Source organism: Lonchura striata, chromosome 1A (assembly GCF_050655825.1).
Source record: "Lonchura striata isolate lonStrDom1 chromosome 1A, ASM5065582v1, whole genome shotgun sequence".
In the NCBI taxonomy this organism is placed as follows: domain Eukaryota; kingdom Metazoa; phylum Chordata; class Aves; order Passeriformes; family Estrildidae; genus Lonchura; species Lonchura striata.
The window spans coordinates 31,801,928-31,827,802 of NC_140741.1; the positions used below are offsets into that span (position 1 = coordinate 31,801,928).

Sequence of the window (25,875 nt, forward strand, 5' to 3'; positions counted from 1 at the left end):
GCGCGCCGCCGCTCCCCGCGGCCGCGGCCGGCACCGGCCGCGCTCGGGGCGGGAACGCGCCGGTCCCACGACCGCTGCGCTCCCGCCTGGACCGGCCGGGCCCGAGCCCGAACCCGCCGAGCGTCCCTGGTACAACGTTCGAACGGCCCGGCGCGGGGGCCAGGGAACGGATGGAGGCGGGACGGGACTCGTTACAAAACCGAGGCTAGAAAGTTGAAGCGAGTGGTATTTATTATCTCTTTGGGGGGGAAGTCCAAGCTCAAGATTCCTTATGCTGAAAGTAAGCTCCTTCGTGGTCTCTGGGTCAAACTGCTGCTTGTAGATGAACTGATATTAGCCTTACATTTTGACAGAGAAAAAGAAGGTTATTTCTGGCTTCCCCTGCAAAGGACACCCTTTGTTAGGTATTATTTTTAGACAGCCATTACAGCCATATCTGAGAACTGGAGGGTTTTACTGCAATACATTTCTGCAAGGCAGCTGCACCCACATCCTTAGAAAACAAGGTTTAGCTGGCCCTGCCTAACACAAACACTTGCCTGTGCTGATCATCCAAAGCAAGCATATAGTAAAAAACAAGTGATTGAGAGTAGGTGTGATTCTTTTTACCCATCAGTATTTAGCATCCACTCAGCTAAATTGCTGAAAAACAACTTACCCATTCATTTTTGTTTTCTCTAGTAGTAAGAGGTTTCCTTGCCTCAAAAACCAGTAGGTCCTACAATTAATATATGACTAGGGAATCAGAAATAGATACATATGTTATTACTTGTAGAAAGTTAATTGAAGTCCAGAGAGTTTAAGCAACTAGGCTGGAAATCTTGTCGAATATGAAAAGTACTTTCCAAATTCTTTTTATCCTCCTCAGGGACCATTTAGCACACTGATCTCTGAACAAAACAGAAGCTATTAAAGCAGCTAACACTTGTGCAGTTTGCTCAGTGTAGATATAAATCCTTAGGCACAGACACATAAAGTACCTTCAGCTTCCAATACAAGAAAGTTTGTACAAACTATGGAGGCCATCTGGTCATTTGTGTACTTGGCTGTGAGGAACTACTCTCCAGTTAAATTGTTTTAGTGATCCTGTCAGCAGTCTCAGAAGTCTTACAACATGCTGATATAAGTTAGTGTTGTTGCACTGGAATTCAACCTGTGATAGAAACATATTAAAGAGGGATATCATACCATACCTTATCATGTACATTAGTGTGCAGAGTATAAAAATGAATAGAAATAATGTTGTCAAAAACCTATTAAGATTATGATATGAAAATATGCCAGTTTATCTTTTAAGCAATAATTCACGTGTATTTGCTTTGCAGCTGTACAAATACTTTTTTAAGTGGAGACAAGTTTGCCACAGAAACTTTGATGGTGTCCACATTCTAATGCGTCTGACACACAGCAAGTCTGGCTTTTTTCCAGTTTCTTTTTTCTGACAGGTGGACTAAGCATTCCATCATCCTTAGGCATCCCTATGATAACAGGGTATTCCTCATTGGTATTTCCACCATTTGACCACTTTTCTGTAATTTAAACTCATTCTTCTAGATTCTTCCAATTACTCTCATTAAGAAGGTGGTATGTTGAGTTTTTGTTCTGGAGTGTCCAGGCTAGGACACAGACCTCATGTTGTTCCTTCATATGGTATTTCAGAGTAACAGCACAAAGATTAGGGCACACTCAACAAAAAGCTCTCTATTAGGAATCTTAGACTTCAAAATAATTTCATTGACCTTATGACAGGCTACCAAAGCAGGATGCTCAATCTCTTCATTTTAACTATTAGTATATTAGCCTATGCATTTCAAAACAGAGCAGTATGTAGTATTGTCTGGGACATCTGTCCAGTCCCCAGCACATGTGCCTACAACCTAAAAGATCTGCTACCTTCATCTTTTCCACCTCACAAGTGAGATGTGGTTACTCAAAAGAATACAATACTACTAGCATATGGTTCAATTTCAAGCTAAAAATAAGCCCTCTGATCTCTAGCTTGATGGCAACAGACCACTCACCACTGTTTTTCACACCAGTTCAACATGTGCAAGGGGCTTTAGTCCCAGTTCTTCAGAATCCTCACACCCCTACCTGGCAGGATCAAACTGTTAAACAAGTTGCCAATGCTGACTCACTCTGCATGGAAAACTTCACAGAAGGTCTATCTTCTGCCTACCAGCTTTCACCTCCACTAGTTGTCAAATTCTCAACAGAATCACTGCAAGAAAAACCACATAAAGAAACACAATTGCTATTTATCTGCCCCAGCATCCTCCTCTATTTTCTTGTAGAATCAAACTTCATGAGACACATTTCTATGTTTCTAAAGTGTATCACCTTTGTTTCACAGATTAATACAAGTCAACACAACAGTCACTGCAGCAATAAATACTTGCAGAGGTAATGACCTACTTTGGATGCAACTTTGTATCCCTCTCCTGGCCCAGACAGCTATCTGCTGAAAAGACCAGAAGGAATCAGAACTCATGCCCGCTCCTTAGAACCTGCAACAATCTGCATTTCGAGAAAGGTTTTGGACTGCCATAACATACCCGTGTGGGTCTTCTTCCTATCATGATGACAAATCTGCCTAACCTTGAATGTGATATTTCCATATGATGCCCTAAGGTAATGTATCACCAGTAAGTTTTCAAGTTTGGCTTATCCATTATACAATTTACACCTTCACACTCATCTATGACACAACATGACCATGGTCCTCTCATCCTACATGGGAATGCTTTTAGATCTCACTTACTTCATCAGTGATGGTATGTGCCACTGGTAGAATACTTTCAGGCATGACTTTGCAAGTTCACAAAAGAAAGGTTGTTCCCAAACCTCATGGAAGCCAGAACGGCATTCACTGTGGAAAAGATGTAGTAATCTTATCAATAGACATATTATAGCAGTGTGCTCACAGAATTTCAGCTGTTTATTTTCAGTCTGTTGGGTGGTGGTGCAGGATCACTCTGCATCTTCTGGGTGATCTGCAAATTTTTGTATTTACAGGAAAATACACATGATCACTGATCCATCTTCTAGTTATTACTGATATCTTGTAAGAAAGATTGGTACATCATACTAGACTGAGTCCTGGATGACCAGAAGGAAGATCAAATTTTTAGCTTCAAATATATGAAAGAAGTATCCATTTTACTCCTACTTGTTTACTGAATATATTCCTTGATCTGTAGTTAGGAAGATTTGTCTGGACTTTCCTTCTCACTCCTCTGATCTGGATGTTTTAGCTGTATGATGACAATGTATGTTCACCAACTGTTATGGAATCAAGGATGTTTTGTTTCTTACAGCCTCAGTAACTCTTACTTCCTACACATATCACCTTTCTCATTCTCACAGCCAAAGTGGTTCTTTGTTTATGAATTGTTAAGACCCTTTAGTCTGACCCTTCAGAACAAACGATCCAAATGAACAGTCTTCACCAAAACACAAGTTTAAAAACAGACTGGGAGCTGTGTCAGTGCCTTTTATGGTACTGATGAAGGTCCAGAGACGTTTTATCATCAGAGCTCCACCAGAAGTCAAACTTGATCAGGGTGCTTGCAAAGAAATACCTTTGTAAGCTGCATCTGCTGAGCAGTCCTATGGAATGTTATCTATAGATAAGCTAGAAGATCATTTGACAGAGTGGTCTTCAAGTAGTAAAGCTGTTATGCAAAGGCCCTTATCCCATTTCCATTTAAGCATTTGTTGGAGCTACTGCTTGGAGTCACCTACTGCAAGAAGAGGTATGTATCCTGTCACTTGCTGACAGAGAGATACACCAAGTAATTTGCTGAGATATACAATTGACAGCAAATACTGCCTGCTTTACTTATCCACTATTCTGAATCCTTTAACATCATGTACCTTTAGGATTTTGCAATTTTAAGATGCTCTCTACAATATGTGCTCATAACTGTTGCATGGTGGAAGGTGGGGAATGACCTCACTCCTCTGGACACTGCAAAGATGCAAAAACAAACTTCATGATTAGGCTATACATGAAAACATATGTAAGCTATGCTTCAATAATACAAAACAAAAAACCACACACAAATTACATCATGCTGCAACACAAGGACAGAGCTTGCCTGTGTAATGACCTGTAGGTCTGCCAAACAGCAAAACTACCATCTACTAGTTTCAAGACTATTTTATCAAGAACAAAACCTTGGAACAGAACTATTGGCACTCATGTATAATGATATTGCTGTTTCCAAAAGAGTAGACAGAGCCATAATCAAGAGAATAATCTGCTTCTCTTCCATCATTGTCTCTTCAGTATCAATTATTCAAATCCTAGTGTTTACAGTTTGGCACCTTTATTATGTTCTGCATAGTAACTCCCCCTGCAAAGGTCTTTGTGGGAAGCTATTCCTGCCACAGGATAACTACCATCAGAACAACCCCTTCATAAACAAATCACCAATTTTCTCTTTAGCTCCCAGGAGTGCCTCCCTGCATGATCAGATGAAAATGATTACCAGCACAAGAGGGCAGCAGTAAAGTAAATCCAGGATTTGGGAGTGCCCCTTCAGCATCTCCAGTTTTAAGCCATCATTAGGTTAGCTTACAAAAGCAGCTGCATGTTTAGAATTGGAGTGCCTGTCAATTCATTCAGCATAACTAACTGAGCCAAGTTATGGGCAAAGACAACGTCAGTGGTAATGGTTAGAAATCAAAAAACAAAACAGTAATTGCTATGCAAAAAGTTCTAAAAATATCATACTTGCACAGCAAAGAATTACAAAACAGTGTGGCTAAACAATCTACATTGGATTTTGACCTCTTTTTTCGCAAGACACACTGAGGAAATCTCAGTAGCAGATATAAGACAGAATTTATAGAAAGTTAACACAAAAAAAAGGACCTATTTGAAATGAACAATTTTGTCAAATGCAGCCATAACCAAGAGAAAACAAAGTGTGCTCCATACCTGTATTGATACACAATTATTTTGAGAAATACAATCTGTGGTTTTTGAGAAATACAATCCTGATCAGGTTTGGGTTTCAGAAGATACCCAAGTTTGTGATAAATGAAGTAACTTCTTAAGATAGCATAACCCATGCAAACAATATTATGCAAATACATTGCCGCTGTCTCCCTTGCCTACTTCCTGATCCTTTCCTCTGCACTGGAAAGGATTCTCTACACAGCATTCATCCAAGCAAAGACAGGTTGCTCACTGCCTTCATAACATTTAATTATACATAAAGTTTATTTATTTGTTGAAACCCTTAGAGTGACTTCGCTATTCTCAACTCCTCCGGTGTCAGTTTAAAAACTTGCAAATGTAACATGAGATTAGGTATAAGCTCTGAGAGTTCTTTTCCTAGTTAGCTCACTCACAAACACATATCTCTAAGAAGCAATCTCCAATGTTTACAATGAGTTAATACTTCAGCCTTAGTATAATTAAGTTAAAAATCAATTAGTAATGAGAGCCAAATCCAGTCTTAATTACTTTACTACCTCTTCCTCATTCATTCTAGAGGACAAACCTGGTCTGCAGCTGATTAAGATGGTTTGCAATGGAGGAAGTTCAACTGTTAGAATCCCTAGTCATTTGTCACAGAAGAAATCAAAAAACAGACGGCTCATTCAGAATTAAAACCTTGCCTCGGCGTTTATATGGGGAGGGACTACAAGAATGTGACATCAAAATCTGGGAAGGAAAAGTAAAGTGAAAAATAAGTCAGAAGTAAGACTCAACACATGACATCCACAAAAAACCCTGAACCACCAAAAGCAACCGACATGGCCTGTAGCTTCCTCTGTACAGAAAAACCCAACTTCTATCCATCATTTAACAAGTAGTAATGAGCCCTACACAACTTTGTTTGTCCCAGACTTGCTATAGCCTCAGCCAAGGCCTGATGCTGCCTAATAAAGAGAACTTCGAAACACATATATATGTAAATCAGTTCTGATACTGACGGCTTCATCAGGTAGACAAAATTTCCATAGGCCCAACAGAAATGCTAGAATAGGAAGTTCAAACTGACCACTCCTGAAAGATATACTCCAGCACCATGCTCACTCCACATAAAGGGCAAGCATGAGTAAATCCTGTCAATGTGCTATTATATGCTCAACTCCAAAAATCAGTGACAGACACCTCTGATGTGCTACAGAGTGAGGATGATACAGATTAAACAGTTGTGTTTGTAACAAATGAGGTAATTAATATAAATGCACAAGGGCACCATGATTTTGGCAGTGAATGCTTGCTCCTAACTACTGTGTAATTGCTCGTTCCTTATTTCCTGAGCACCCACCTTGACACCTTGGATCTGACGAGTATAGCCAAGTACTCACTGAAATAAATGGGAATGTATACTGAATATAAGTACCTTCCTGTGTTACAAGTCCTTAGAAATCATACTCCTGTGATAGATACTAAATTGGACATCCAGATTTAGTACTTTTGACCTCTATGTTAAGGTTTTGATCATTAAGCTGACATTGCCTGGACAGGTTCCTGGAAGAGGCTGGAGTCTATACAAGGAGGAAAGGAGATAATTTTATTAAATGTATTACCTTAGTGCATATGAAAATCTGCAATTCTTCGTGCTTTATTTAAGAACTGTTATCTCTTAATGTAGTTTTAGTCTACTTGACTTCATACAGAAAATGTGTTATCAATGCAGAAGTTACTAGAGGTGAAACTAAAGGTTTGAGTGAAAATAAACATAGTAGAGCAGATTTGGAGATAAATATTAACTGCTCAATTTTGCTAAAACAAGGTAACGGCATCAGCACTACTAACTGCACTGTTATTATCAATATTCAGTGTTTCCAAATGTATACAAATATAGAAAGACAGAACTACATCAATTTATCACTACAGAAGGAAGCAATAAAACTAGATTAATATGAACAGCCCAGTGACTGGAGAGACCCTGGGACCACAACACACAAAACTCTGCAGCACTAAACATCTACATCTGGCTAATAACATAATATTGAAATAGGTGTATTTAAGACATACTTTAAGTTTTGTCACAGGACAGGATATAAGAATTTAATTTAGTTTCCAACTGGTCTTAGGTTCTGGCTATAGCCTCCCTGAGAGCCTTCCAAGTTCAAGGTATATCCCAGTACTGAGAATGACAGAGAGATAGCTACTTACAGCTATAAAAGTGATGTTTCTTTCCTCTCTGAACCTGTAATAGCTTTTTTCCAGAGAACCCAAACAATTTTCTTGGAAGCATGGTCTCCTGGCTTTCCACTATCCTACAAAACATAATGGAGAGTCAGATACTTGCAGTTTGCTCCAGGGAGGGACTAGAGTGAGAAATTACTTTTTTATATTAATTTAATATCATATCACTTTTAATTAATGTCAGGTTCAGTTAACCATGCAAATAAAGATGTTTATTCACAATATCTGAAACAGATAACAGGATTGTAAATGCATAAATGGAGGAAAAATCAAAGAAAAAAATTACTCTTCTGAAGTTAAATAATGGAAGTTTTGGGCTCTTCCTGTCAGGATGCCTTGCAGATTTTCCCAACTATCTGTCTTCCTAAACAACTAAGTTCTTTCACATACTTACACCTCAGATTGCAACCTTCATGGAAAATCTGTATCTTTAGACTATCACCACACCAGTTCTGCTATATTCACCACAAGCTGGCAGTCTGGAGCTTTCTCTAGGAACTGCAGTTACTTACTCGTTCTTTTGCCCGTCACCAGATCACCATCTTTGTGTTTTATTCATCACATTACTTGATTGTTTGTGAGAAGATGCTCTGGATCCAGCTTTGTTCAGACTTTTAAGACCCGATTTCTTGAGTTCCCGGTGTATTTTTGTAAAACAACAAGAACAGAAAAATTCCAGTTATTTCACTCAATCTGTGATATATACCTGTAGATTATATACAGAATCACTAATTGGTTCTCAAGCCACCTAAAAGATAATTTAAATAAATAATTAACTTTCATTAATCTCAACTTCCCTAACTCTTAAGGAAAATTTTCAGAATAGGATGTATGCAAAAATGAAGAGATACAGAGAACTGATTACCAAAAGCGCAACATGCAGTGCAAAAGTGCAAAATTAATTTCCAGTCTTTTTCAATTTACTGTAAAATTTTCAACTATGAATTGTGAAACTCTCCAAAATCACAGCTGTTAGAAAAAGCAGTTAACAAAGCCACATACCCTGTTATTTAATCTTTCCATATTGTGATAAGCATAACTATGTCATTCTAACTGTTGCAATTTTATAGTTCTCTAAAAGATGTTTTATGAGGTGATATATTTCAATACTAGTAATAACAGTTGTTTCTAATTTCCTGTCAACAGACTGGTGATAGAGACTTGTTAACTAAGCTCTCACACCTCTATTACTGTGTCTAGCTGGCAGATCTAGCCAAGATCAAACATCATTTTTAAGCAGTTCTATTCATATAACTGTACTTTGTAACAGTGGAAACTCAGCAAGTCCAAGTAACTTCACTTCAAACCACTCTGGCCTCAGCCACCAACAGTAACTAATACATATACTATATATACAATATTGTCTGTATATTCATATATATATACACACTGATACAGTTGAACTCTACCAATAAAAATAAACTGTAGATTAAAAAGTAATAAGGAACAAAGGATTGCCTGCACACAGCATAACAACTATTTTTTTGGGAGTTTGAGTAGTGTATGGATAAAATAAAGAAAAAAGCTTGGCATAAGATTTCCAAAGAAGTATTAACCAAAACAGACCATTTACTGTATGTTGACTGGCAGAATCCATTTAGAAAATCACACCAGTACTTAAGTACAAACACACACCTAATATGAAAGAATGGTGAAGACCTCCACTATTTCAAATCAAAAAGCTATCAACTGATCTCTTCATATACTGCCATATATTCCAACCAAAACACTCTTTGCTAAATCTGTTCAAATTACAAAGGAAAAAAAAAAATTAACTGATGAAAATAACTCAGATCAAAAAGCAATTACTTGCTTAAGCACTGTCTCTCTAAATACCGTCTTAATCTAAAATTTAACACTGTTTCCAAACCAGTACTGTTTACAGAATTCTTATGCATTTTCTCCTGTTTTCATTCCCAAAGGTAAACGGCGAGTTTGACGACCAATACTTAAGACAAAGAAAGTGAAATCTATGACTGCCACTGGGAATTTGACAACAAATGTCACAATCACAGTAGATTGTACGTCACTCAGCTCTCCGGAGAAATGACATACATCAAAAGGACCCAACAAACCACCCTTCTCCACCCTTACCCCACCTGAAAAGCCTGGATCACTCGGCCCATTGATAACCTTAACTAATGTTTTGCAAGCGAGCACCGGAACTGGAGAAGCTTTAACCAGAACACGACCTTAAGCATATATTTGGACACTGTTTCCCTGAACCGGCGCAGTGCGTTCCCTTCTGCCCTGAACATCCTTCCCTAGGATGCCTGCTCAGGTGAGACTCGAGAGCCTCTCAAGGGTCCCTCCCGAGGCAGACTCAGTACATCAAAACAGTGCTCAGAACCAAACCCGCTGTGCGTTAGACCACGTACACCCATCAAGGTGGGTTCAATTGCGGATACGAACAATGGAGACTGAATTCCTGACAAGACTAGGGCTGCGCTCGGAACAGCGTGTCCATGCCCGCTCCAGCGGAGTGATGCACTTCAAAGCCTCTCCGCGGCCAGCCCACGGGGAATGCGAAGCGCCCGCCGCGGCCTCCCGGGGAAGGCGCGGCAGAGGCCCTGAGGTACCCCCAGGCCTGAAGCACCACAGGAACCGCCTCGACCCCGGCCCGTCGCCCTCAGAGCCACCAGCTTCAGCCGCCCCAGGAACGCGGCGCAGTGCGGCGACCAGCGGCCGCACCCTTGCGGAGAAGGACGGCGCCGGGGCCCGGCCCGCCCAGGCACGGCCGGACGCGGGTGCGAAAGGAGCCCGCAGCCCCGAGCCCCGCAGCCCCGCGCCGCCATTTTGCGGCCCGGCGCGCTGACATGTCGCGCGCCGTGCGTGGCGCCGCCCCCCGCGCCTGCGCCCCGCGCCCGCGGCGGCCGAGCCGGGGCAGCTGCCGAGCGCCGCGGCGGCGGCGGAGACAAAGCGCCGGGTAATGAATGGGACGGGCCCGCCCGGCCCTTCCTCTTAACTCCTTCGGGCCCGGCCGGGCGGCGGCAGCGGCGACCTCCGGTTTCCCCCGCGGCGGCCGCCCGGGGAGGTGAGTAGCAACGTTCCGGCACCGGGAGAGCGCCGGGCAGGGCGGTACGGCGCTCTGGCTCCGCACCCCCCCTCCCCCTCCCGTGCCCGCCGCCGCCGCGTTTGGCCTCAGCGGCCTCGGTGCCTTGCGCGGCCGGGGACCCGCGTCCCGGGCCCGGCGGCGCCCTGTCCCTCCCGGGAACGCCCGCGGGACAGCGCCGCTAGGCCGGGGAGGGGGCGTGTGGCGGTGGGGCAGTGCAGGAAGCCGGGAGCCAGGCCCGCGGTGCCGGCTCTATTGTCTGCGGGGCCCCGCAGGGGGCTTGGACGGCCCGGTGGACGGAGGTCGCCGGTGGCTAGGGGTTCGGTGCTGTCCCGGGCCGCCCGGCAGACCCCACCGCCCCCTGCCCGAGGAGGGGCGCCGGCCGCGGCGCCGGGCGCGCCTGGAACGCCCCGGCGCTGCGCGCGGCGCGGGCCGGGCCGGGCCGGCGGGACCCGCCGGGGCTGAGCGCCCGCGCCCACCTGGCGGGGCCGCGGGAGCCGGGCCCGCGGAGGCGGCGCTGACCATGTGGCCGCTGCCAGCCCGACCCAAGATGGCCCGGGCAGCCCCTGCGTGGAGAGCCCATCGCCCTCCTCAGGGTGCGAGCCCAGGAGCGCGGACCGCCTCGGGTGCGGGCTCCCGAGACGGGTGCCGGGACCGGAAAGCCCGGGAAATCCTAAAAAGCGTTTCCCCCCCTAGGAACAGGACACGAGGTAGACAGGCGCCCGCCAGCCGCTTCGGCCGCGGTGTAAGCACCGCGTCTGTTTGTGTGCCGTGAAGTTCCAGCCATCCCTGCTGGGCAGAGTCGCTCAAGAATGGTGTCTCAGAAAACTGCAGAATTTAGCTTTCATGTAGTGCTGTTCTCGTTTTCTCCTTGGGGCGTTGTAATTTTTGCTTAAAAATGCCTTTTGTGGATTCTAGGTCTACACTGACACGGCTGCTGATGTTAGAGCGCTTGTGTTAGAATGCTTACTGGAGTTCTCAGGGTATCTGATACACTTAAAGCGATCTGCTGCATATACAGCCTACTAAAAGTGTAAAAACATGTATTATTGTACTGAAAGTTTAAAGCGTCTTTTGCATTAATGGTGATTCTATTTATCATTGCTAGGTTTAGTAGAGTTAGACTTTGCAGTGTAGAGACTGTTCTCCGTAGTGCTTATGTGTTAGAAGCTGTCCTGTCTTGTTTCTGGGGGGTGGGGGGGTGGTCCTTTGAGACCTTTCAGTAATTTAGCATGAGCTGTCATGCTACACCTATAATGTTAAGCAAAGAAAGCTTTTCAAGCACCCATGATATGAATGTACTTTCCAGAATTTCCTTACATGTTGTCTTTATGGCCCACTATACATGTGTGTCTGTTTTGCTTTTCAAGAGCATGAGCACAGCACTTTTAGTAATGCAGTGTTTCACTTTAAGAGCAGGTATGCATCCTTGGGAGGACATTAATGGCTTACATACTGGGGGGAGTGAAGTCTGGAAGACTTTATCAACTATCCCCAAGATATTATGTTGCTACTAGGAAGCCTGTGTTTGTGCAAATACTGGGCAGGGGCATTCTAGTTATTATTCACTGTGGAGACTGGTTTTGCAGAGAAAAAAGTTTTGTTCAGAACAAAATAAATTCTTTTGTGTATTTTAAGAAATTTGAGTGCTGTCCATTAGGTACAAGACCAACAGGCAAGGTGCTGACAGTTTTTATACAGTTGGATTTGTATCTGCTTTGGTACTTTATGTTCCTAGTACCTTGCAGCTTTAACAGATATTGAGGAATTTATTCCATAGGGGTTCTCCAGAGCAATCAAATGTAAGAACTGATTGAGAATAAGTAAAATGAAGTATCTAAACTAAGCATCTCAGAGTTTTCTAAACATTTGTACTGTTACATAACAATAACTCTTTTACTTCTTGTGGTGTAACACCCCCCATCCTTGTGACTACTCTGCCTTCTTAGAAGCTCCTGGTGAGCCGTGACCAAACCATCTGAGCGGTGAAGCGTCCCTTGACTGTAGCAGTTGGGCTGCAAGGCACTCCCTGATGGTACCAGGAGCTCTGGCGTGGTAAAGGTGGGAAACAAAGGATAAACAATTACCTCTTGTAGCCTTGGTAAACCATTTACCTGGATGTAGCCCGAGTGGAACGGTACCATTGTTACTGCACTTTGAGGAAAAAAGCTTACTAGTTACTGACTTGATTTATGGTCAGGAATGAAGGCTACTGATGACCAAAATCAGTCAACTTCTGACCCTATAAACAACAGTCCAAGTGATGGGCTTGCCTGGACCGCAGCAGCCTGTGCCAAAGCCTCCCATGGCTCGCGAACCCTTAAGTTTGTGGTACTCAAGGACTGTCAGCCCCTGTCCCCCATCTCCATGTTCCTCAAGATCCTACCATTGCCTGTTGGGAAATGCAAAGAGATTTGACATACTGTAGTGAATTTGAAGGGAATTTTTCATATGAGCCTTTACATACATAGAAATAGGTGTATACATCATTTACATGTGTATGTGATTTGATTGTGGTACAAATGTTAATATTTTGAATCCACAGTTAAGTCATTGTTGTAGTTGTTGTGAAAACTATCAAATCACTTTGTTAAATGTTTAAGTACTCAAGTATTAAGTGCTTGTAAATCCTTCTTGGCCCTTATCTTTCCACTCCAGTGCTTTTGAACTCACAGCTTTTGTGTAAATTATTCCAAATTGCTTCTTATTTGATCTTCCTTTGCATGCTTTAGTCTGTGTAGTAAGTAGTAGGGTGAACCTTGCCATTGAACTCTGCAAAATTGCATCTTCACGTATCCATATTAAACCCTACTTTTGCCAGTACCTTTGACAGTGTTTCTTTAAGCAGCCAAACCACTCATTCATGACATCTGTATAAGGCAAAATTGTAACAGGTACAGCATTCTCAGTGATAATGGGGGAGGCAAAGTATAGAACAACAGAAGGCTAGACAGGTGATGAACTTAGAGTAATGTTTGCTATTTTTCTGTTACTTTGTCTGCAGCCTCTCTATCTACTGCTTCCCCTTACTATGGCTTATTTTATACTGAGACAGTAAATGTCCAGAGAAAGGATCTGTGTTTGCAGAACAGCCAGTGTCACAGGTGGTTAGTGCAGAGGGGGTCTTCTTCAATAAGCATTTTTACATCACTAAGACTTATAATAGGGCCTTGGAAAATACAGAAGGGCAACAGAATTTTATGTTTATTTAAAATTGTCCATCCACTAAAGTAGAATATCCTATCAAATACTTTCAAAATTAGGTATTACAAAGGAAATAGCCTTTGAGTCTGCTGGTCTTTCTGTTTTATTCTCCTTTTTTTTTTTTTTTTAATTTGTTTTCTTTAAGTTTTTAAAATCCTAAATACATTAACTTCTGAGAGAATTTTTTTTTCCTCTGGGAAAGTTTGAGTTGAAGAATGTACATGTTGTATTTCCCAACAGCTTGCTGCATTTTATTGCCATTCACGGTAAAGAATATTTACAGGGGAGTTTGTATATCCTGGCTTTTTTCAGCTTGCTTTTAATTTTGTAAGAGTTTCATCTTCAAAGTGAGCATGTTTTGCTATGAGGTTGCCCCTGTAATGAACACTTAAAATAATCAGCCATATGTAAATAACATGATGATATATGTATATTGGCTTAGTTTTATATAGAAAAGAATATTATAGATAGTTTAGTGAGGAATTTTGCACCATATAGAGCAGTGTTTAACTCGTCATTACTGACATATTTTCCTGAAGCAGGGATGATCTTTGTATTTTAGTAGTATCAACATGAGTTAATGTAATTTACATAATGTTACCTGTTGTAGTGTATACTTTCAAAATAGACTTCACAAATAAAGAGTTCTTATATGGCCGATGTGTCTTGTTTTCTGCACATCTTTGGTTATGTATTTTGTATTTGTTATTGGCATTCTCAGTATTGGTCAATTTACAACTATGTAATTGTTTCATTTCAACCAATTAATGAAAAGATTAAGTAGTTTCTGTGGCCTAATGGTAGCTTTCAAATGAAATCTAGAACTTAAAGCACTCAGGTCAAGAAGTAGGAAAAACTAAAGCTTTTATCATATTTTTTGGTGCTTTTTGTGTGTGTGTGTGTGTTTGGTCTGGGTTTGTTTGTTTCTTTCTTTCTTTCTTTATTTATTTTTTTCTTTGCTGCAGCAAAGAAGCTTCTGTCCTAAATTAGTGTGATACATAGTTTAACCAGGGTGGTATTGGTTTAGATTTGGGGTTGTGGTTTGGTTTTGGGTTTTTTTTTTTGTGATGAGATAGAACACAGTATGATGGGCTGTTAAAGCAACAACAGGGAAATAGCTTGGTTTTTAAGTCCCTTCTTTTCATTCAAGTGTGATGATTTGGGATAAATAGTGATTTTTTTTTTTTAATATTGAACAACATATTGGAAGGTGAGGTATGAGCCTTTTCTATAGTCAAAGACTAGTTTTCATGGGATGTTGACATAAGAAATATTATTGTATTACTGTAATCTTTATGTAAACTCACAACCTGTGTGCTCTCTTTAGCAATTACTTCGCAGTTGCGTCCTTTCCATCTTTCAGCTCTTTCCCTTCCTCCTTCATTGTTTAAAGACATGTAGGGTTAGACAATCCCTCTCTGAAGGTTTGGAAGGTTACTAGTTTTTTGTAACAGCTGTGTGAAAGGGTGTTGGATTTTTTCCTTTTTGTTTTTTTTTTTTTCCTTTCTTTACACTGTCTTCTAGTTTGTATTCACTGGTGTCCTACAGATATGTTTCTCCTGTGATGTGTTGAAGTAATTTTTGCAGTGGTTATATTTTCTGTATATTTCATATAAAAATCTGTTCTGGGGTGTACTCATTAGCTTGAAAATCAAGGCTGAAAATAGGATTTTTAACAGCTGAACATTTTAGCAATACTTTTTTGCAATTATTTGCAAAATACGTGGGAAAAGATATTTAATAATATTTTTCTCTCATGTGACAATGATCAAAGAATTTGAGCCTGTTTTACTCCAGATAGGTTTAGTGGCTTTTCAGTAATTATTCTTCTTACCTGTTGCTGTAATTCTATATGCTGAATCAGTGTCTGCCTCTAAAGAAAATAATCTCAGATCCAGCAAAAATTACTTTTTCTTTGTTATTCTTCTCACAAAAATAAGCAATCAAGAAAACCCAAACATTAATTGAATTGAACAGAATATTTGGCTGGGCTTGAAACTGTAGTCATCTTTAACAAATCAGAGAAGAGGAAAATGGAAATGGAGGGGTTGAGGGGTTCTGGTGTTTTTTAAAGACATCAGGGAGCATAAAGATGCATATTTGTACTTTATTTTGCCTGTAGTCTGATGGCTCTGGCACTTGCAAGGAATGTGGGAGAGCCAGGTTCACTTCCCTGCTTTGCCTGAGGAGCATAATCCACATCTGAGGAGTGTTCCCTAACTGCTCCACTGAGCACTGTGCCTCTGGTGGGCCTGTGTCTCCTTGGCTGACACCTTCCTCTCTGCATACATTATTTAAATGTTGCTGTAATAGGGATAGCTACAGTATCTCAACAGTCAAATTAACCAGCAGCACAGCTCTGGAGGTGTTTCAATTGCTTAAGAGGCACTATAGGAATGTTTTAAAGTGAAAAATGTCAGTAAAAGAAGTGATACATAGTTAATTTCGTAACGCACATCGGGACTGTTTGCCCTCTGAGAGGTGATCTCCTCCCAAAAGAAAAAAAACCCTAAGTGTGGGTATATATATATATGTACGTGTGTGTGTGTATGTGTATAGTGTTAAACGTCTCTGTCTGATTAAGAAGAGTAATCACTACAATATAAGAGAGAATGCCTTGTGGATTATGGATTTTCTAAGGTGGCAAAATGTTTTCTTGGTTTGTTGGGTTGGGTTTTTTTTCAGTGTACTGAGGCCACTGCACTATGGCAGTCATGTCTGTATATTGATGAGATCAGTGGGAATGGAGTTGCAAAACTCAAAAAATGTGTCCTGCAATAGACTGCTTTAGTCTTTTTAGTTGTTAAGACAAAATATTTCATCTAATATGGTCCACATGCAATAGCTTCTTTCTCATACATGGGGAATGATAATCTTGTGTTGATTCTATGCTAATGCATATTGATTAATACATGTGGTTGGTGCAATGTATAAGCAATATGTTTAGCTTAGGAAGAGAAGGTTAACAAGGAGAATGCTGTAGTGCATGGAAAGGTGTCAGCAAGTTCCTTTGAAATCTTGCATGTAAGGTAGACTGCATAAGCATAAAAAATGGAGCAGTGCTAAAATAAATACAAAATTTTTACTTTTAAATATTGTTTTAGCGATCATCTGAGGAGGTTTTATTATGTTTTTAATTTTTATTTTGCTTTGGAGTGCTAGAAATGAAAATGTCTATTTTTTCTTGATAGTTGTGAGGGCTAGAGATTTGAAAAAAGGTAAGAGGCATATAAGTGCAGCTCCTGGAGCTGTCACCTTAAGAGAAATTTGAAACATCCCATGAGTTGTCACTATGACAGTTAATGTGTTTAAAAAATAATAAAAGTAATTACTTTCTTCTTTTCCTTAGATACAATCATCTCGTTAAGTTTGAGTAGCAAGTATTTAACCTCAAATGAAGCTGCCTGCCTGCCTGCCGTGGAACAGATGTGTAAGTTTGTTTGTTTTTCTCAATAAACTAGTGAGCAGCTTGTTTGTTTTGGGTCTTGTATTATTATTTTTATTAATTTAAAGGAAGACCATGGAAAAAAGTAATGAATAATTGTATGCCTGTGCAGTGACTTTTACAGAGCTTAATAATTTAGCAGGAGGTGTGTATGAGTGCCTGAGCCTTAAAAATTAAATTTGGAAGCTTGGATATCTTTAGAGTGATACAGAAATAGTAACTATTTTATGATTTATGGGGCATCTCTTACTCTGTGGTATCAGCTGCCATATATACATCCTTACCCCGAATTATCCTGTTTAAAAAGGGGAAATAACTTAGATGCTGCATTCCTCATGTACTCAAGTTACAGGTATCTTAATTGTATTTTATGTCTTCACTGAGTGAGTTAGTTTTAAGATTTTTTTCTGGGGTTTTTATCTGAAAATATTAAAACTTTATATATTCAGTTTAAGCTTCAGAACACTGAGTTTTTTGAAAGCCTGGGATTCCTGAGTAAGATACTGTAGAGAAAAAATTGTTCATATGAAGATGAGCCTTTTTATGTGGAGTAGCAATAAATGTTGTTCTTGTATAATGTTTCGGAGCTTTGTATTTATTTCTTATCCCATCCCCTCTGTGTCCTGAATAAAACAGTTCAATTTTTAAGCCATCTGTGTTACTGGTTAACATGCTAGCATTGGTTGCATGCTAGCAACAGATGGACAAAATGTTTAAGATGGAGAAAATGTTGCACTTGAAAGTCTTGCTGGGGTCATAGAATCAGAGTAAGGGACCTCTAAAGGTCACCTAGTCAAACCCCTTACCATGAAGAGGGGCATCCTCAAGTAGACCACATCACTCAGAGCCCCATCCAACCTGGCCTTGAGTGTTGCCAGAGATGGGACATCTACTGCATCTCTGGAAAACCTGTTCCAGCATTTAACTATCCTCATTGTAAAAAAAATATGTTTCTTATATCTAGTTTGACTCTACCCTCTTTTCATTCAAAACCATACCCCTTTTCCTATCATTACAGACCCTACTAAAAAGTTTGTCTCCATCCTTCTCACCAACTCCTCTTCCTGAAAGGCTATTTGAAAGTCTCGCTGGAGCTTTTTCTTCTGAACAACCCCAACTTTTACAGCCTTTCCCTGTAAGACTGTGGTCTCTGTAGGAAGAGAAACTTAAAAGTATGATTCAGATTCATTACTTGAAGGAAACTTTTCTTAGGTGATACATACAGAAGATGTGGGAGATTTCATTACATACTAAATCTGCCTGTGGATTGTTCTTCATTATTCTAAGCAAAAATGAGCTGCTAGTGCTTTCCAAAGACAGAGGAGACCTGAAGAGCAGGAGAGTAGTTTGTTTGTACCAGCGTCCCAGGTCAGTTGTAGACCACTGTAAAGAAATCCGACAAAAGGGACAATATTTTTTTCCCAGAATATCCAAAAGTTCACTCTCTGTGTAGTTAGTGCTGTATTCTAATATACTCATCTCAAGGTCACTGAATGCTTTGCATTGTTTCATTATATGATGTCAAGCACTGTAGTATATTATAAAGTGCCTTTCCATTGTGATGCTCAAGGTTAAATGCCTTCAATGAAATTAATCCACTTTAGTACTACCTGTCTAAAGAAAGTGAGTATCTGGTCTTTGTACCTTCAAGAACTATTTCTTGATTTATAGTCCCATATGAAATAATTGTTGACTGCAAGTTCAGTGTTCTGATAGATCCTTTCTTAATCTGTGATTAAAGCAGCACTCTTGACAGTGGGTACCCTAAAAACAGATACTTATCTAGAACTGCAGTCTCCTGAGAAGAAAGATTCTGCTGTCCAGATGTTACCTTTTCTGTTAAAATTTTAAATTTTGGTAGGTCAGCAATATTACTGGTCTAAGCCCTCTAGCATTCACTGTAAGAATTTGTATTTCAGTGTGTATGATATAGAGTAATTTTTATGTGCAGTTTAGATCATTGAAGAAAATCTAGTTCCTGATTAAAGGGATCTACTAGTGCTAGATGTGCCCTGAGAAGGTGGGAGAGAACAAAGCAGTTGGAACACTGCTGCCTGTTTGTTTCACACCCAACTACTGGATCCTAGCTCATGACAACTTTTCTTAATATAAGATTTGAGACTGCAAATCCCAGTGCTAAAATGTGGCATAGCTCATGGCAATCATATAATTTTTGCAGCTTTTTACTCTATGGTTCCCCTTATTTATTCTTCAATAGAGGTGGAAGCATGATAAGCACGATATAGGAGCATATGTACAGATGGGAGGAAAAGAAACCAATTGAAATACAAGAGTGTAAAACTCATTTCATCAGAGGTTGTCGCTTGCTGTGACTTTCATTAATAGCTGCTGAAACAGTGAGAAGAGTGGGTCAGCTTTCAGGTAGTCAAACAGTGTGGAGACTGTGCTGTCAGCAGCAACCTTGCTTTGGTACTGGGAAACAGGAGAAATTGAGGTTCTGTTCATTTCCTTTTTTTAGTGATGTTGTCATCAGTGGCTTAGTGAACTGAAGGGAGACCATAATCCATTTATTACAGGAAATACAATAATGCTCATAAAGAACAGAAAGATTCTTCATCCTTTTCTCTAAATACTTTTATTTCCCTTTTCTATTCCTCAGAAAATATTAGATTTAATAATTATTAATAATAATAGTAGTCAAGTGAATGGAAAGGGTTATCCATGTCTTTACCTTTTCTTGTACTAATAGTGTTGTAGATCCTGCTCTGAATAGGACACCCAGTTGTACTATGTAAACTTACTTAAAAACAAGTTGCATTACATTAATTAAAGCTCATTAACCACACTGGTTAGAATAAGTGCTACAAAAAGCTTTATTCTTAATTTAACATTTCTTGTATTTTTTGCTCCTTGAGCAAAACCTTATTTGGTCAAATTAAGATCTGTCTATGGCAGTAGGATGGTTCTTCTAGTAAATAATTTATTTTTGGAGAAGATATTAGAAGGAGCTATTTGTCTCCTTGGGGTGGGAGAGTGTCTTTGTACTTCCTGCTTGGACTCAGTTTGGTGCTGATGAAAACAGTGTTGGCTTCCCTTAACTAGGTTGTGTGCATCAGTTTCACCTTACCTTGAAGAAGACAAAGAGAATGTATCCCTAAAAGAGGTTAAGAGGAGAATACCTCTTGTCATGGAGGCTAGGAACAGGCTGGTTGACAAATGAATATTGGAGGTATGCCAACTCATTTCTCCCTCCCTTTCGCCTTTCCTTGAATAGGAAGGTTTGTTTTGAGAGGAAGAGAGATCTGATCATTGTTTTTTAAACTGGAATTTCAGGTGAAACTATCAGATGCTACTGATGAATGTACAGTTTACTTAGAAAAGCCAGAGTATAAGAAGATGACCCCTATAGTGGACGTGTACATCATGCCTGCATGTGATATGAAAACTTAGTTTTAAAGGTTACCTCTTAGTTTTTGTTACAGTTCTTGTAGTCATTGACAGGGCGGTGAAACTGAATGTTTCTGAACTCTATTTACCTTGGATAGTATTGTGAATATTGTTTTCTGTTTTATTTAGTAGATTTAGTAAAGAGATTATCTTTTCCTTACTTAAAGAAAAATCTAGACATGCTTCTTCAGTTTATTACATGAGGAAGAAAGAAATACTTTCATTTTCTTTCTACCCTTCCGTTGAATTCAGAAGCATTCCAGGATACAAATGTTTTAATAGAAGCATAGTATTATGTCATGTTACACATTACATTATGTATATAAATCATGTATATAAACTATACGAGGACATACAACTAACTGGCATCAATATGAGCACAGAATTGGGTTGACAGGTAGCTGTGAAAGGTTTTTAAAGCAGATGTCTTCAGATTTCATCTGATTAGCATGAAAATAAATACTGCTATATGGTAGTCTTAGCAGTTTAACACTTCCAAATAGTTCATTTTTATATCAGAAAAATTATAGTTGTAACAAGCTAATGTAATATATTCTACAAAGAACTCAGTTCACATTCTGTGAGGTCTTTTTCTACTTTCTACTTACATGGATGTTTTCAGCAAGAGTTCCAAGAAGACTGACTATACAAAACACATTGTGTCTCTCCTGGTTTTTTTTTTTTGTTTGTTTGTTTTTCATCATCCTGCTTATTCAGCTTTCTTCTTTACAAGTGCCTCATTTCTTACTGTTTGAAATAATTCTTAAAGTGCTGGAAGTTTTCACTCTTACTGGACTTAAAGATAGACATTTAACAAAAATAAAACCCGCAAAAATGTACGTTTTTTATTGTGTTTCAACCTAGGAAGGTAGAGTAGTCAGTAGAAAAATAACTTTTCCTAATCCTATCCCTTCTACTTGGTCAGCTGTGGGCTGCATGGGAGGAGGAAGAGAAGAGTCTAATGGGCTGTTCAGAGAATTGATCACTTGGAGAGAAGAGTTGTTAGAGGAGCTTTGCTTTGCATTTTCTGATGCTTTTCTGAAAGCAGGCTGCTGTTCTCTAGCAATATGGAGTAAATCTTTAGTCTTTTGCGTTTCATTAGTTTCTGACTTACCTATTGTTACTGCTGTTTTGGTTGTGTGCTTTTCCTGTTCCATGATAACACTGATGCATCTTTCCTACTCTGTTATTATTTTATCTTCTCCATTTTACCCTTGTGTTGTATTTCTGCAACCTTCATTCATCTCCTGTCAGCATGTACAGCAATGTGATACTAAAATTGTACAGCATGTGATACTAAAAGCAGCTTAGATGTCCTGCACTAAAAATGCTGTAAACCAAACAAAACATGCTTCAGCAGTGTAAAAAAATAAAAAAAAAATAAATAAATAATTAATTTTTTTCTTAAGAAAGCCAGTTTATTTCTTGTAACATTAAGATTTTCCCCATCATATCACCATATAATACTTGTTTCTCAAAATTATAAAGAATAAAAATATCAAAATGAATGTATAATTTGCTGTAGCAAACACTAAACTGATGTGTAAGGCTTGGGAAAATACTGCTTAAAGTTTTAATGAAACTATTGCTTAAAACATTGGCATTTTAACAAATGAAAGATCTGACATGTGGTAGGTGTGAACAATAGCTCAGAAACATATCCTGCAAGTATTGCATGTCTGATAATGAGAAGTAACACTTCAACACTTGAGACAGTTTGGATCCTAGACAAATGTTAACATGATTTATTTAGTGTGATAGATCTGTTTTTTATGAGTAATGTCTTAGTAGAGGCTGGGACAAATCATTAGCATGTGTAGAACCTGGGGGTGTTTTTTGTCCTTCATTACAGTGTGCTGCAATGGGAAGTTAGTAAAGGACATGTGAAGGGATATAGCCCCATTTGAGATCTGACGGTATTTTTAGTACACTAAGGAAAAAATAGCAACAATTAAAGGCTTATCAGGTGGTTGTAGGTGTGAATAGTGCTACTAACTCCAATGATACATAATGTTACATGTGGTAGCAATGCAACACACTTCTTTGTTGTTTTACCAAAAGTTGGGAGTTGTTTTGACCAGGGTTATTGTTTTACTGTTGTAGCTTTACATTTTTATTTTACTTTTAAGATAAATGCTGATAAAAACCGTGTGGAATGGGGATTTCTGTGCTAAAGATTCTTCTCTTTAACATGTTTAAGAAGGTTACTTAAGTCTAGGTGGTGGAGGATGATGCTTCAAATAGTTATATACTTAATACATTGGCAGATAAGTGATGAAGATTGATTTCTCCAGAAATAAGGTTGAGCTTTGACTCAGTACCCTGTATCAGACATCTGCTTTATTCTTACACATACTATGCAGTGAGCCTGCATCATTGAATCTGATAAAACGTTTGAGTACTGAGCTTGTTTACAAAACTGGGTGAGCCCAATGGGAGCTTCAAAGTTTTTTAAAGAAGCCCTCCTGTTTAGTCACAGGGTGCAGAAAGGACTCCATGCTTTCTAAACTCCTCAGAGAGGAGCCAGGGTGTGCCTGGATTCAGTCTTGCCCCAGACTTTTCAATGGTTTTTGTCTAAAGGATCACAAAGGTGTAATTGAACCTTTATACAACTTTATACAACTGCAGGATTAAGGATGGCAAACCATATATATTAATATAAATATATAAAATGTGTTTTGATACTTATTAGATACAAATAATTTACAGAATTATTTACTACACAGTACAAGAACTGTAACAACTATTATAATATAGTGCACTATGAAGCAATTGTATTGAAGCAGTTGTATCAAAGCTGAGAAAATAATTAAGCAGATTGATGTTACTCACCCATAACAATGACCTTGGGCAAATCTCTTTAGCTCAGCCTCAAGGAGTAAGAGGAGTAACCTTGAGGGATGTTACCCATTTAAGGGAGAAATCTCCATACATACACTCCAAGAAGGCTGTGTCAGAAAACCCTGCATTAAAATTTGGGACTCGGCTTTTATCATGTAAAGTTATTGATGATGGTCAGATGTCAGGTCAGATGTCTCCAGCTGTGTCAGCTCAGCAGCTTTGAGCAAGTTATTAGTAGTATCCCTTGTTTGTTTATCCAGGAACAGATCTACCACACCTTCATCTCACTATCAGGATGTTTAGCTTTGGGACTGATGAGTCAGGCTGGTGTCAGCATTATTCAATACCAAAAGCATTATGGTGCTCCCTTCTTCATTTACCACTTGTGGGTTTGCAGGCAGCATTGTTCAAGTTGGTTAACAACATTCGAGGCAGAATTTAGCTACACCGTTGAACAGGGATACCAGAATTAAATGTCAGCCCAATGTAAATAAAATACATGCTGACTTGAACATCCTTCTACTTTCTATCTTTCACACGTTAAGTAATATGAAATGTATAATATTGTATAATAGTAATGCACCAGATTTAAAAAGCATTATCTCAATTCTTTTAAGAAGTTTTATGATTGAGGATATGCGAGTGTAAGAACTGAATGAAGAATTGGATCTTCTTTTTTTAAATAAATATTACTTTAAAAAATATATCTTAATTTCCACTTTGTCCCTATTCCAAAGTATTTTTTTAAATTATGCTAATCTGGAAATCATATTGTTTCTATTCAGTTTTACCATTGTCATGAATTATTTTCAACCTTTTACACATTGGAGTAGTTTTGTGCAGGTGGAGCTGGCATGCACACTGTTTTGCAGATGATTTAGGGTTTGAGCTGGAGCTTTTAGTTTTGAATCTTTTCTGAGGTTTCAGGGACTATTTGAAAATTATCAGTAAACAGCATCCCATTGACTTTCCATGTTTACAGCAACAAGAGAAGAAAACAGCTGTACAAATAAAAACATCTTTCAAGAGTAAGAAGCTAAATTTGAGGAGTTCGAGTTTGTACAATGTTAGGTGTTTCCTGTGTGCTGGTTTAATTTTAACTCAACACTGTCCATTTAACAATAGCCAAATGACTAAAATTTTCACTTCTAACTGTTACCTTCTTGAATTGTTATTACTTTAGAGGTGGTGGGGAAAACAGAAAATGTAGAGAAGAGTCCACTAATCCAGAAAAGTGTAACTTGGCCCTAGCAGATCTGTTTTACTGCTTAAAATAATTTGTGTTCACCATTAAATTACTTGTTGTTTTGTGGGGCAAGAGGCAAGAAAGAGGGGAATATTTACATTTAATGGTCATTTTTATCTTTTTTTTCTCTGCTTCAGCTAAATTCCTCTGTTTTTAATTAGAGTTGAATACTCAGAGTGTAGTGGTGACTGTTATACTCAGTTTTTTACACCTTGATTTTTTTCTCTGCCTGCAATGACTAAATTAGGCCACAGCTTACACCAAGCCCTGAGTTTTCCAGTAACATGAATGGACATGAGTGATCTTTATACTTCAGCAAATCAGAGGTCTCCGTGTCATGTCCTGACAAGCAGCATGAGTGCACTGGGGAGCTCACAGAAGACTATTCATGTCAACAAGGAGCAGTGTTCAATTATAGTGGTGCTGTTACCACTCTTCATTCCTTTGAGTCCAGATGGAGCATTTGGGGTTGTGGATGTGAGAGGCTGTTTTACAAGTTAGAGAGAAAACCTTTCTAAAACCACAACAGTTACTTTACTGGGTTTCATAAGACCTACCTTTCAGGGAACTTAAAAGTATTGGAATGGTAAAGGTGTCACCTCTTTTCTCTTCCAGCAGTCATCTACAAAGCATGCTTCCCATGAAGTCCAGAATGACTTGTGTCTTCTGTTAAGCCTGACTTTCTGTACTTTATTTAAGAATAAACTATTACATACCTCTAGTTCATACTTGGACATCTGTGCCAATTCCTGTGAGCTTCTGTGAGACTTGAGACTAAGACCCACCTTGTTTCAGTGTGACTGACATGGCATTTTGCATTTCTAATTTTGAATTTTTAGTCATCAGTATCTTGCAAATCTCTGTAGTTTCATACAGGTGAGCTAGTACTGATATTTTGTCATAGGAAATTTCTACAGAAAAAATGCACTGTTTTTAGTTTTCCTTCTTCAAGGATTTATAACTATGAAAAGCAGTAAGTTCATCTGAACTATAAATTTATACTAATACATTCTGCTGATTTGTTTATGATTTTAGATGTGTAGTGTCTGGATTTTTGAGGGTTTGTGTGTGTGTGTTTCAGTTTTGTTTGATTGTTTTGCTTTAGAAAATATTCCTTTATTAGTAAAGTACCTGCCATTGCAGTTGAAGCAAATAATTTCTTAAAGTATGTATTTCTTATTGCAACACTGACATCCATTTGTGCAAATTACTGTTAATGAGCTTTTATGTACATCTTACTCTCAAAATCTGTCACTACTTTTGATTTTTTTTTTCAAACTAGTAAATGCTTTTACCTTCACTGTCTTCACATTTCACCTCTTGAAAAAACTGTTTTTGCATTTTCCAGGTGTGTGTCTTTGTATTTACATTACATGCTCTTCAATAATAATGTAGATTTGTTTTTGTTTTAAATAATTTTTTCTTGACTATTATTTCCACCAAGATTCTGTGATATAATCATGTTCATGATTATTGCCTTATTATTCAATGTAAAATGGTTT

General features: G+C 39.2%; 1 protein-coding gene across 4 annotated transcripts in view; it reads right to left on the reverse strand.

Annotated features, from left to right (window-relative positions):
- BRD1 (bromodomain containing 1) overlaps positions 1 to 10,011 on the reverse strand; it is a 66,878-nt gene extending 56,867 nt beyond the window's left edge. For 2 of the 4 annotated variants that reach the window (XM_085568969.1, XM_085568968.1), the window contains exon 1: positions 7,145 to 9,965. In XM_085568969.1, the coding sequence (XP_085425095.1) occupies positions 7,145 to 7,259 (115 nt within the window). In that variant the 5' untranslated portion in view covers positions 7,260 to 9,965. Of the gene's footprint in view, positions 1 to 7,144 lie in introns of all 4 variants that reach the window. The other 2 variants (XM_085568965.1, XM_085568964.1) reach the window with 2 other exon arrangements.
- Positions 10,012 to 25,875: the final 15,864 nt, after the last annotated feature.